Raw genomic sequence first — 13,944 nt, forward strand, 5'->3', positions numbered from 1 at the left:
CTCCTCTTTTACATATATTTGCCATTTAGTTTATTTTAATATCTTTTTAAAGTAATGGGAATTTATATCTTATATATACTATATCATTTCTCTTTAATCAAATCCAAAGCCATGACACCGAAGAGATCTGTGCTTCCAAAGAACAGCGGAAGAGGTTTAGTTTCCTGAAAAGTGTCTTTTATCTAATAAAGTTTTGATTTTTCTGATATATATATATATATATCTGAGGAAAGACTGTGAATCTTGAAGAAATAAAAAAAGCTTGTTCGAGGTGTCAAAAAAAGAGACGTGAAACCGAAAACACTTGCCAGAGGAGAAAAAGGTGAAGGACAACTGCTTAATCCATTGCTTCTCCAAAAAAAATGATGTATATTCAAAAACTATGGTTAGGGCACAAAACAAGCAACACATTAAAAGCCAATAAACTGTCAAAAAAGGCTGAAAAATCTCCCCCACTGTTTATAGAATGTTTTCTAATTGATAAAGGTGGGTTATGGGTTATTTGGCACACCATGCCACACTCATCTTGTCCAAGATGGATTTTAATTTTGCCTCTTGGTCGATGTAGTTGATCGTTTGCATCACAGATTTAGTTTAGTAAATACTCACAGTTAAGTACTAATTTGTTGTGAATTCAAACTGAGAATAGAATTGACTTGGAGTATGCTTTTAATAGTCTATTTGTGTCTGTATTTTTATCACTCTAGGCATCCAGGCCACTTCTTCTGAATAAAGTGGTTCAGGTGTAGTGACCATGTAGAGTTTGACCTGCCATGTATAACATTACCCTTTGGTTAAATTGCAGGAATCAACATACCTCTAGTGTGTCTCTTCCTGACACTAGAGTGAGCTTTCACTGCTAAAATAGTCACACTAAGATCTTCAATCAATACTTTTCTTTGATTAAGAGGGGATCAGCATTTTGCTTCCACAGCCAGCAGGAAATACCATTACCATGAAGGGGTGTACGTGGTCTGCAATAATCTCTAGGTAGGTAGCATGTGTCAAAGTAACATCCACCTGAATGCCAGGACCCAAGGTTTCCCAACAGAGCACTTCAAAGAGCATAACCCTGGCTCAATTGTTTTTTTTTTTCCATAGTGCATCCTGCTGCCATTTCTTCCCCAGGTAAAATATGCACATGTACCTGGCCATTCACCTAATCTAAAAGAAAATATGATTCGTCAGACCAAGCAACCTTCTTCCAAATGCTCCATGGTCTCGTTCTGACTCCATTGAAGGCACTTTTGGCTGTGGAATGGGGCTATCTTGGTCACTCTGACCGGTCTGCGGTTACACAGTAGGGATGTGCATGGGCATAAAATTTGGTTTGGTAATTCGGGTTAGTAAGAAAAAGAGGAAAGGAAAAAGAAAATGTAAAAAAATTAAAAAGGGGAAAGGGGAGGAGAGATATAGGAAAAGATCTTATCCCCCTAAACGGGCAGACAAAAAACAAAACAGAAGTACAAAATAAGGACATGATACTAGATATAAGTGATTCTCACTCTCTCCAGGAGAAAGAAGGAAAGGAAAAGGATAAAGGGAAAATTAAATTGAAAAATAGCACAAGGATAAAGTAAAATAGATAAATAAGTACATACAATAACAGTAAACTAGGGATGGATGGGGGGGAGGGTGTTATGAGACTCGGGAGGGTTTTCGGGGAAATAAGATAACACAAAATATTTATGACGACGAGTACCACGACCTGAAATATAGAAGCACTAGCAAAACTATATAAGGCAGGTACATGTCTGAAATTAAAAAACTAATCACTGCAGTAAAGTCACAGTGCAGCAGAGAGAGACACTGTGGCAATCAGACTACCTGGCTTGCACAGCCACACACCCTCTCACCCAAACCCCCCTTCAAAAACAAAAATCAGAAGAAGAAAAAAAAAACACACACACACACACACACACACACACACACACACACACACACACACACACACACACACACACACACACACACACACACACACACACACACACACACACACACACACACACACACACACACACACACACACACACACACACACACACACACACACACACACACACACACACACACACACACACACACACACACACACACACACACACACACACACACTCTCTCTCTCTCTCTCTCTCTCTGCGCAACAAGTAAATCTCTCTCTGCAACAAGTAAAGTACAAACATATTTTATCTCTGTCAGTCTCTTGTGCCATCTCAACTTGTCTGGTCACATGAATGCAAGCCAACACCCTGACAGCCTGATTTATATACTATCCCACCTCAATGACTCGGTGTGCCTTCATTGGCCAAGTGTCAGTGACAAAATCACCATTAATTGGCTGTCTTCTAACATCAATCACAAAAATTTGCTCATTTAATTGGACAGGGAATAGTGAAACCGGATTGAACAACCAAGCATTACATTGCACAAAAGGAATTTGCTTATTGGTCAAGAGTCCTCTCACTTGTTTTGACATTTTTCAGTAATTCAAATCACTTTGGCGCTTTGGCACTTCCGAACAACCGGACTTCGGAACTTCGGACATTCGTAAGCATCCGAATGGCATGAAATTCATACAAATGTACATTCAGAACTAAATGAATTGCACATGTCTACTACACAGCCCCATACACAGCAAACTGTGATGCATTGTGTGTTCTGACACCTTTCTATCATGGCCAGCATTACGTTTCTCAGCAATTTGAGCTACAGTAGATCTTCTGTGAGATCAGACCAGATTGGCTAGCCTCGCTCCCCACATGGATCAACAAGCCTTGGGCACCCATAAGCCTGATGCCGGTTCACTGGTTGTCCTTCCTCGCACCACTTTTGGTAGGCACTAACCACTGCACACCGGGAACACCCCCCGCAAGACTTGTCTTTTTGGAGATGGTCTAACCCAGTCGTCTCGCCATCACTATGTGGCACTTGTCAAAGTCACTCAGATCTTTTTGCCCATTTTTCCTGCTTCCAACACATGAAATTCAAGAACTGACTGTTCACTTGCTGCCGAATATATCCCACCCCTTGACAGGTGCCATTGTAACAATATAATCAATGGTATTCACTTCACCTGTCCGTGGTTTTAATGTTGTGACTGATTAGTGTATTTAACAAATGTGGATTTCTGCATTTAATTTTATTTTTCATACCACATAAATACATATCTGTTTAACCTGCAAATGGGCTCCCTGTCAATTATTGTAATAAGCTCTACACCTGGCAGTCAGCATAGAGAGAGCATACAGAGAAGAGGAGAAATAACACTATGTTTGAATTTCTTTTCTTCATTTGCATTGTGTGCCCAGACTGTGCCTTGTCTGAAATGGATTATGATGTAACTTGCTAAATATTTAATATAAATTTAACTTTCAGAGAAGTGCCATTTCCACCTTTTAATAACCTTCTAACTGGTAATTTATTCAGCTTCCACAAAGTCTCTAAACAATAACATTTCATTTTCTGCAAACCTGCAAATCATGTCCTGCAGAAATACCTGATTATTCTATTAAAACGATTCATTTCAGTAGGAATGCAGTGGGATGCACTATGACATGTTTTCAGTGGTGAAGACACTGTCGAGCTATAAAACATTTGTTAACCATTAAACTTATCTGACGAAGCCAGACCTCTGACTCTGCAGAGTAAGATCCCAGAGGCAGGAGCCGAGCATGGACGTAACTATAGACGTGTAGACATTTATTTGGAATTATTACATTAAACATTGTGACGACATGGCTCAGCGCAGGATCTTCGCACTGCTTGCATTATGTATTGCTCAAATTCACAGTCAAAAAATCCTCTCGGAAAAGAAAAAATGTGGCGATCCTCAATGTGAAAGTAAGTGTTTGGCCTGACTATGTTCTAATGTCTAACCTTAGCACTGCAAATGTTTGCGAACTACATTACCCACAATGCATAGCCAGGCCCAACACAGCGGCTCTGGTTCTATTGAGTTCCTGTATTTTGCCCAAAATAATCAAGTTGGTTTTAGAATGTTTTTGTTTTTCCAAGTATTATCAATATGCAGAGTTTCATTGTTACCTTTATTTAAAGGTTAATACGTTACATTTAATGCAAGTTTCATATAAATTACTTTTATTCATGTTTATTTTGTTTTTTTGTTTATTTGTTCATGAATTTACTTAAAGCACGGCTGGGCTGGAGGTAAATACAAGTCACAGCCTTATCACACGGCAGGGCAAAGTTCGCTGGCCATAGTTAGATAAAATACTGCTGCACACTCACTCACATTCTATCAGCCTCTCGACAAAGAATTATGTGGGAACTATTACACCTGAAACAAGATCATTTTTGCATCCAGCAGCTACTGCTCTTCTTTTTTTTTTTTTTTTTTTTTTATTCCTGTATATATGGTTCGGTATTTTGTAAATAATGTATTTATTGCAAACATAGCCATGGGCGTGCAAATGCAGCTGGACTGCTGGCTGCTGAACAAGCCACCAGGGAGTTAAAAAGGTGTCCTTGAACTATGCTATCCACTACCCCACCCCCGCCTGGCCGCCCACCCAGAAGCCACTGATCCGAGGGGGAGGAGGGAGAACTTGACACACACCTCATACAGTGCCAACACTTACAGCCAACCTACACATCCACTCAACATTTTAATACATTTCCTAGTTTGTTGCAAAATTGTAAAGCGCTTAAAACTTTTTTTTTTCACCGAAGTGGTTATGGTGCGTTGGGTAAGTGTTTAATGGACATTGAGTATTCAAGTGCTTACAGCATCATAATTTATTGAAGTTTAGCAATTCATTGATCACTTGTTTATCCCAAGCAAGGTAATACTCAAAACAAGCTCTTATGCCTTTCTTTATACTTGGTGTCTATGTGGATACTGGCTCAATGTATTAAGGAGAGCATGGTGTTTAGCTCTCACAGTGTTCAACAGATTTATCACTCATTGTTTAACCTATTTTCATCTACTCCAAACCTGTCTTAACCCTGGGAATCTCAAGACTTTATGTTTCTAGAAAATGATTAAAGAAACAATAATCTTCAACATACCTTCTGTTTATAGAAAAGTTAAAGGTTTATCCGACCATTAGCCCGCTGTAGTGCTTATGATGGTAGCAGTAGTCTGACCCCATACCCCGGTCCCCGGTAATCATGCAATCTGGCTTGCCCTTTTACCTGATTGTGGCGGGGCATCGAGGGTTCTCTTTAGGCAAGTCTACAATATCTGGCTTCTTCAATGGCCGGGTGCTGATCCTGTCACTCATTCATTGGCTGAGAGTGTCATTGCTGAACAGACCTGACACTAACCAGTCTGGAACTCTTGTTCTGGGCTGACTAATTACGCCCTCGTTAAGTGCCTATTGAGGAATTCAGCTTTCTAAGTCATTATCATGTTTATTTAAGGTTTGATGATCAGAGCACAAGCTAATCAAGACTATGTAGGACCTGACTGCAGATATCTCAGCTTCAAGATGGGAGCGGAAGTCAATGTGTATTATAAACTATCTGGGAAAAGAGAAGACCTGTGGCAAGGAAGTGTAAGTAACCATCAGACCGTACCTAGGAACATCAGTGGGTTTCTGGCCCTGTAACCTCCTCCATACTCTTCCAAAGCCAAAACAAATAGAAGCAGGAGAAACATACTTCCATATTGGTCAGATAGTGGGACCATACTTCCATACTGGTTTGGCAGTGGGACCATACCTCCTTATTGGTCAGGGAGTATGACCATACCTCCAGATTGGTCAGAGAACAGGATCATACTTCCATACTGGTCAAACACTAGGACCAGTAGAGAGAGCGACTATGAAAAGGACACAGATCTTCTCTTCATTTTAAAGGGATCACGCATGACTTAGAGCCTATTTGCAACTGCAAATTTCACAAACCCTACACTGTTGTAGACCAATGATCAAATTTTTTTTTTAACTAATAATCAATTCAATAACTCAGTATGCTAGCATTTCCCAATAAACCTCACTCCATGCTGGCAGTGCCCAATAAACCTCACTCCATGCTGGCAGTGCCCAATAAACCTCACTCCAGGCTGGCAGCACTCAATATAATTATTATTTATAAAGTGCCAACAAGTTTCGCAGTGCTGTATAATGGATAAAATAACAGACACATTTTCGTAACCAGATGAGTTGGACACACAGGAACAGAGGGATTGAGGCCTCTGCTCAATGAGCTTACATGCTAGAGTGAGTGGGGGATAGTGACACAAAAGGTAAGGGTAGGGTAGAAAAGTATGTTGCTAGGAAAGTATTCACTGAGGGCTTAGTGTTTTGATTTGATGACAGTTACAGGAGAGGAATCAGGGTGCGGGGAGAGAAAGCTGTTCACTGTTAAATTGATACGCTTCCTGAAGAAGTACTTTTTCAAAGATTTTTTTGAAGGAGTGGAGACTAGGTGAAAGTCTAACAGAGAGGGAAGGGCATTCCATAGGAATAGTGCAGCCCTAGAGAAGTCTTTAAGGCGAGCATCAGAGGTAGTAGTACGCACAGAGGTTACATTTAAATCTTTACTGGGCATAGTTGTATCTTAGTGAGAATAAGAAGGTCGGACCAATATTGTGTAGAGATTTGTAAGCAAGTACCAGGATATTAAATTAAGTCCTGTATCTTACGGGAAGCCAGTGTAGGGACTGACAAAGGTGGGAAATGTGGGAGGTGTGGGCGGACAGTAAGGTGAGCCTCGCCGCCGCATTCATTATAGACTGTAACGGAGCAAGTTGGGAACACGTAAGACCACTGAGAAGAGGATTACAGTAGTCAAGGCGAGAGAGGACAGCGGCATGGACAAGCAACATAGCTATATCAGGCGTTAAATAGGAGCGGTTACGTGCTGTGTTTTTTAGATGGAAGTGGCTGGATTTGGCGATTGATTGATTGATTGGCAGCACCTATAAATCTCACTTCCTCTCTTACAGACCGGAAAGGCATATGGATTGTTTTCAAAAGATGCTGTGAACATCGAAGAGATTTACATAACAGAGGAATATGAGGTCCCGGCACAGGTAAGGCGGTTTTATTTATTGGTTTAATTAGTATTGTCAAGATGTATGTCTTAGAAGAATGAATGAAACGGTCATAGGGTGGGTGGTAGTGTGATACCAGGGAGAAATAAAATGGAAGAATGAAAGAAGGTGGGTGTGTGGGGGATAAGGACTAAACGGGTAGTGGGAATTCGCAGAGCCACGGGTCCCATATTTTGTTGAAGTATTTAGTGGTTTTGTGGTTAGGGCCGAAAGCTTATCCATTTTCTTTTCGTCCTCTACCTTACGTATCACCATGTTCAGTGGTGGGACATTGGGTCTACCCATGTTCTCTGAGATTACTCGTCTTGTGACTAGTGCGATCTTAGCAATTAATTTGTTTTGACACCTGGGAGTATTCTGTGTGGTTTCAAGAGGAGCCAGATCCACGGCCTAGTGGTATGTCTGTTTGGAGTATCCTTGATACAAATTTTGTACTTGGAGCCATAATTTGGCAATTTGTGTGCATTCCAACAAGAAGTTGTGCCTTTAGTACCGCAACCCTTTCAGTACAGGTCAGAATCTGATTTGCTTTAGCCTGAGAGGGGTGAGGTACCATCGCATTAGAGTTTTGTAGGCTTGTTCCTTATGGTTTACAGATAGTTATTGTGGCTGTGGGCTCCCAAATATTTCCCCATTCTGTTTGGTATTCTGGTGGTCTGACGTCCCTCTCCCAACCTGACATGCATGACAGTGATCCTTCATAGCAGGATTTGATTATGAGTGAATATAGTATGGAGATTTGTTCTGGTCATGTGCAAAAACTATTTTCTAAGTACTGATAATTTGTTAAAAAAATATATTTTTTCAGTTACTTTTCAAGCCATCTAGGTGTTGAATTTGCCAAGTCTCTCGTGGTTCCATTAAAGTTCTAATAACTGTTCTTTGGATGGATTTTAATGGGCAAAACATGAGTGCTTAATGTACATTATAGGTCCATATTTCTCTGATTCGATAATGGGCAAAATATTTACAAAAGCATTGAAATAGGTAAATTGCGATTCAAAATCGTTAACAGGATACAGGCAGATGTTAACGTGAAGATAAATATTGGACATTAGACTGTCCAATTCAATAATAAATTGCCATTTAATAATTTGTCTGCTAATATGTTCCAGAGTAAACCATATTCACAAATTATATCATTATATATTTTCAGGAAATTGATTTTGTTTGTCTAAACGGGGGCGAATATATTTTTGAAAATGAAGATAGTGTTCTGCATAAAAACAGAGAAAATGAATATATGGAAATAAATTTTGATCTGAATGAAACCGAAGATGGGATCAAAACACATTCAGGTAATTTTTGGATAGAAACGAACAAAAATAAATATAAAACTAAAAACTCACTGTGTTCTAAGGCTGGTGACATTTATAGATTTTTTTCACTGACATTTACAGGATGTCCTGTTGAGTAGCAGGAGATTTAAATTTTTTTCGCCTGAGATATCAGCACCTGTGAATATTATCAAAATCCTCTATTACAGCCAAAGTAAATGTTTATATTATTTATTCTGCATATCAGGCAACCTACCATTCTCTTTCATCGTATGTAACTATGGGAGCAATACACCCACAAAAAAACAATAGTTTTTGATGGTGTCTAACAGTGGGTATATAAGTATAAAATGATATGGATAATTCCTTTTTATTATCTTCCAAAATACTCTTCATTTTCCTAATAAGATTCACATATGTATTTTCCTTTTGTGTCTCTCTTGAGTTGTTCCCAATTCTACCATCTATTTCATCTAAATGAATGTACAATTCTGTACTCCATGTCCTCAGTGACGACTATCATTCTGCAAAAATTGATCATATGATACTGTCTTCTCGTGGGTTCGATATCCTTTTCAGACATAACGTAGTATTAACTTTGCTTTCCAAGTTAATACCTGACATTCTGCAGTTTTTCTAAGAGGGGAGTCGTTGTTATCTTTAAATACTTCAACGAATTTAGAAACATAGAATGTAACGGCAGATAAGAACCATTCGGCCCATCTAGTCTGTCCAATTTTCTAAATACTTTCATTAGTCCCTGGCCTTATCTTATAGTTAGGATAGCCTTATGCCTATCCCATGCATGCTTAAACTCCTTTACTGTGTTAAAAGGTACAACATTCTCATACAGTACATGCTACTTATAATTTACCAACTGTTATACGCCAATTTCTGCCTTTGAGCCTTTTCTGCCATTTTCTTAACAATTCCCTATTTTATCAATGTGAAAAAAGCAAATATCACTCAAAAACATACATTCTTTTTTTTTCCTGTTTTTTTTTCTTTTACAGATGATCACGTTAATAGAGATCAAGAAGTAGATCCCAGTCTACAGACATCTGATCAAGAGCCAGAGGCAGTAGTTCCTGCAGAAAAACAGTCCTGGGGTCCTTCAGGTTTTGCAAGGTGGCTCGGTTTTAAAAAGGATCAAGAAACGGTAAAGGAAACTATGCAAATGGACACAGAACCAAGAGAAGATGACACATTTCGCACAAGAAGAATTGCGGCTTCTGAAGAGCAGGATGTTAAAGGATTAGATGATGCACAGACAGAAAAGTCTGGCTGGTTTAGTGGAAGAATAAGACGTTTCCTGCCTTTTGGACAAAAAGATAGCAATTCTGGTGAAAGTAGCACCACAGATGAGGTTAACGATATGAAGCAAGATGATAATGTGGCCGATACCGAAATGGGTGATGAGGAGAAACAAATCGAAACTAGTGAACCTCACGAAACTCCGTCCAAATGGCTTAATTTTGGATTTGACAATGTTCTAGGATTTGAGGAAAAAAAATATGCAATGAAACCAGAAGCTGAACAAAAAATAGATGACTCCACAAAGAATGAGTCACCAGAAGTTTTAAATCAAGATGACTCATCCAGGCCTACTCACAGTATGCAAGGTGAGAGCACAGATAATCTTGTGATAAATGAGATACAGAAAGACCCTTCCAAGATCAACAATGATTTGACACAAGTGGATATTCCTAAAACACTGGAAGACTATGTTGATCTGGATGCTTCCATTGGTGGGGTCAATCCAATAGAAGAAACTGAATTGTTGACTGGCCATTCTGACAAACAAACAGTTAGCAACAAATTAGAAACTCCCAATGACTTTCAAGGTAAGAGTGCACAGATGGGAGGAGGGATCTTTCATTGGATGGATACGGTGCGATAAATTACATCTTTCACAAACAGATACATGTTTCAAATTCAGGCATCGGATCTATATATTCTTACAACACCAAGGAATCCTATAGGATATCATTCACTATACATAGAGCTATGGAACTGGACTTGATAATGAAAACATTAGGCCAAAATAATGAAATTGCCATAACATCTCTAACTCAAATTAAATGAGAGAATAAGAGATTAGAGAGATTATATTTTGCTATGTTTTATCTCATACATTACGTTATTCATATTTTTTTCTGTTGTAGATGAAAAGATTACAAAACTGCACCAAGAAGACACAGGAATTGGGGAAGCCGATGCGTCTATGCTAAATTTGAACCTTTTAAAGGAAAACACACTTTTTCAGGAGCAGAAATCTGATACTGATACAGATGAACCATCTGATGTTGGATTCTTTTCATTTTCTGGTAGATATGAGATTATTTTATAACAACGATTAATAATGGGAAGATTAGCACACACATTTATGAAGGACAAAAAATAGGTTAATTAAAGTCACTTAATTTCTGATTCACCCATCTTAAAACCTGGAAACATTTTAAATAAGCAGGTATTGTACCGCCCAAACTATTAGCTAGAAGTATCAACTTATTGTGCTAATCAAATGGTCCCAATTCTGGTTCTCATATAATACCTTAATTACCCCAACTCAAAGTTATCCACAATTCAGACAAAATATTTACTCATTATTTTATATGTTATCTATTATTAATACATTAACTAACTTGGAGGCTGATGAGGATAACATTAGCAGGAAAAACTACCATCATATTGTATTATTTCAAATAAAAATTATTTGTAGTATATTCTCCAAAAATCTTTTTTAATGCATATATGATGTCTTACCCTAGATCTTTGGGGACAGACATTGTTAAGTCCTCTTTAGTCAGAAACGGTTTCGAGATCCTCGTAACTTGCACATGACATCAAGACTTGTGAATGTGCTAGAGACCCCGAGAACCTGTTCTTTGACAATAAGGCTAGAATGAAACTATTAGTCTCAGCTTAAACTCATCTGTTTGTAAAATGTGCATTGATGGATCTCCTGGTATTGTTAATTTGGACCTATTCAAATATCTTTATATATGGCGTACATTTTGAATTTGCTATTCTTTTATCTTTAAACACACAGATGGCATTCGGCTGTGGGACATGGCTTACTCAAACCTTCTTGAAATCCACTCAAGCTACGTGAGTCCTGCCTTGTCAGTGATGACAGATTCGGTTGACAAGGTACATTGATGATTACAATGTATTTATATTTGATTCCCTTTCCTGACTGTGAATCCATTGTGTCATTGAAGAGAGAATGTAATTAGAAGGCCAGTTTTAGTAAAAGTATAATGGACACCTGGTTATATGACCTCTTTCTGTATGACGGCAGCAGGCATTTGTTGTTCAATGAAACACGTTTGGTGTCCAGCACTCTGTCTCCTAATGCACATCTATCTTTTGACAGGTGTCAGTGTATATGGAGTGAAAATGCCATGCAGTGCCACCATGTTGTTCATATGACAGCTTGATTGATGTGTGATTGGCACCAAAAAAATAAATATACAGTTTATGAGGTTGAAGTGATAGGATATCTATAAAGAAATGTTGTGTTATTTCATTAAACTGTGGGTAAATCACAACATGGTCATTTCAATTTTGAAAGCATAAAAACCGAACCGAAAAAATAGCCTTAATAAAAATGTTTTATAATTCAGCAACTTCGGCATAAAATGTTCAATTTTCTAATCACTACCATGTTGCACTATTTGGTGCGTCCCATTATGTGGTTAAGTTAAGAAAGTTCTGAATAAGAAGTAATAGAATACATAGAATAACACAAGAGATATCAGTTGCTTGTCATGAATCCACCTGTGTCACCCCCACCATTGCACAAATGTCAAAGCCGGATCACCTTACAGGAGAGCCACAAGCCCAGCCAGATCACACACACTGCTTCTACCAACGACTGTTTGCTGATTAGCTCCCTGCCATATCTATTAGATTCGGAATAAAATAATTCATTTGTATGAGGAATGGAAAGTTTAGAAGGTGCAGATGGGGTAAGTTGTGAGACATGGATTAGATTCTAATTGAGTTTACATGAGTTAGTGTACCAGACTCTCATATCTCTCAAAACTCCGTACTATGGAATGTTATTGGTGTTTGTATGTAGAAATAATGGTGATAGAAAAGTTAATTAGAAAATATCTTCATCGAATATGCCTTCGAGACCATATGCCTACGGGTCTGATAACCCAGTTGTACGCTCACCTCTGCTCTGTGTCCACGGTTGAGGGCGACATGGCCTATATTGATCAGTGGGAAAGGGACTTAGGGGAGCACCTAGAGGGGGTGGAATGGCAGGAGATCTGGGAAGCCAATCATAGCTCTTCTGTGTGCGTAACGATACAGGAGCAAGCAGTCAAGACGATGCTTCGCTGGTATACAACCCCTGTAAAGCTATGCCACATGAAAAAGTGCCCTACAGATTTCTGCTGGAGAGGCTGTGGGATGAAAGGGACCTATATCCACATGTGGTGGGAATGCCCCCTGATGGCTCGCTTTTGGCAACAGGTTAGAGATATGATGGCACAGGTATTTTCCAGACCCCCTCCCCTGGACCCGTGGCTTTACCTGCTCGGTAGAACGGTAGAAGGGTGGACGAGACGCGAACAAAAACTCATCCATAAATTTACGCTGGCAGCCAGGAGAGCAGTGGCAGCTGACTGGCTTAAACAGACCACGCCGGCCATAGCAGGGGTAATTAATAGAATACGAGAGGTATACGTGATGGATGACCTGACGGCACGGGTCAGAGGAACACAGATACAATTCCAAAAAATCTGGGCGCCCTGGGAAAATAGCCCCTTGTGTTAGGACTAGCAGCGATACCGAGAAACTGATACTTATGTAGACGGACGGATGAGGGTCCCTGATGACCCCCTCCCCACCACGCCCCCCGCCCCCCCCCCCCCCCCCCCCCCCCCCTACCCCTGTCTCTCTGATTTCTCTCTTTTCTCTCTTTCTTGGCCTTTTTCTTCTTTCTCTCTTTAATTTTTGTAACTATGGCTAGCATATATTTGCCAGAGGCTGTTGGGAGCGAGCTCCCGAGAGATGTAGCCACTACAGGTGTGCCCGCAGGCTAGACCCTATAGAGAGCCCCGCTTACCACAGGGACCTCCTCGCTGGGGGAGGTCACGCGCTACTGCTGCTCTTATGCCCATATGCACTGTAGATACATGACATACCTCAGACTTCAGGTAGCGCCCTGATTACCTCTGCTAAACCGCGGACACCGAGCCGACTAACGGCTACTGGCATCACCAACCAGTTCTCGGGAGATCACTACAACGGCCTCAAATACGAGAATGGGTTGTCATTGACCACCGTTATTACTCATGGTTACAGATCTAGTTATGTTAATGTTACCTGTGTATGCTAGGGGAGATGCCCTTGGCCTGCCGATACGAAACGCTAACTGCATAAATAAATAAAGGGGCAGGTCGACCAGGAAGACTCAATTACAGAAGGTCATTCTTACCCGCTGTATATGCTTTTTCTTTTACCAAAATTTAAAATTGTGCAATATGTTTTCTATGCCATGTATACATTGTTTTGACTGTTACCGCCTATGTCAACCGTCGTGGCTGCGTAGGCTCGTTGTTATGTCATGCACAACTAAAAATAAAGAATTTAAAAAAAAAAAAAAGAAAATATCTTCATAATAATCGA

The 13,944-nt window shown here is 39.7% G+C and overlaps 1 protein-coding gene across 4 annotated transcripts in view; it reads left to right on the forward strand.

Annotated features, from left to right (window-relative positions):
- The first annotated feature begins 3,648 nt into the window (after positions 1–3,648).
- Positions 3,649–13,944, forward strand: part of MIA2 (MIA SH3 domain ER export factor 2) — a 49,561-nt gene continuing 39,265 nt past the window's right edge. For 2 of the 4 annotated variants that reach the window (XM_063440186.1, XM_063440187.1), the window contains exons 1-7: positions 3,649–3,843; positions 5,386–5,519; positions 6,914–7,000; positions 8,178–8,319; positions 9,312–10,142; positions 10,464–10,625; positions 11,351–11,451. In XM_063440186.1, coding sequence (XP_063296256.1) covers positions 3,738–3,843; positions 5,386–5,519; positions 6,914–7,000; positions 8,178–8,319; positions 9,312–10,142; positions 10,464–10,625; positions 11,351–11,451 — 1,563 coding nt within the window. In that variant the 5' untranslated portion in view covers positions 3,649–3,737. The remainder of the gene's footprint in view (positions 3,844–5,385; positions 5,520–6,913; positions 7,001–8,177; positions 8,320–9,311; positions 10,143–10,463; positions 10,626–11,350; positions 11,452–13,944) is intronic. The other 2 variants (XM_063440188.1, XM_063440189.1) reach the window with 2 other exon arrangements.

The sequence above is a fragment of the Pelobates fuscus genome, chromosome 13 (assembly GCF_036172605.1).
Source record: "Pelobates fuscus isolate aPelFus1 chromosome 13, aPelFus1.pri, whole genome shotgun sequence".
NCBI lineage: Eukaryota > Metazoa > Chordata > Amphibia > Anura > Pelobatidae > Pelobates > Pelobates fuscus.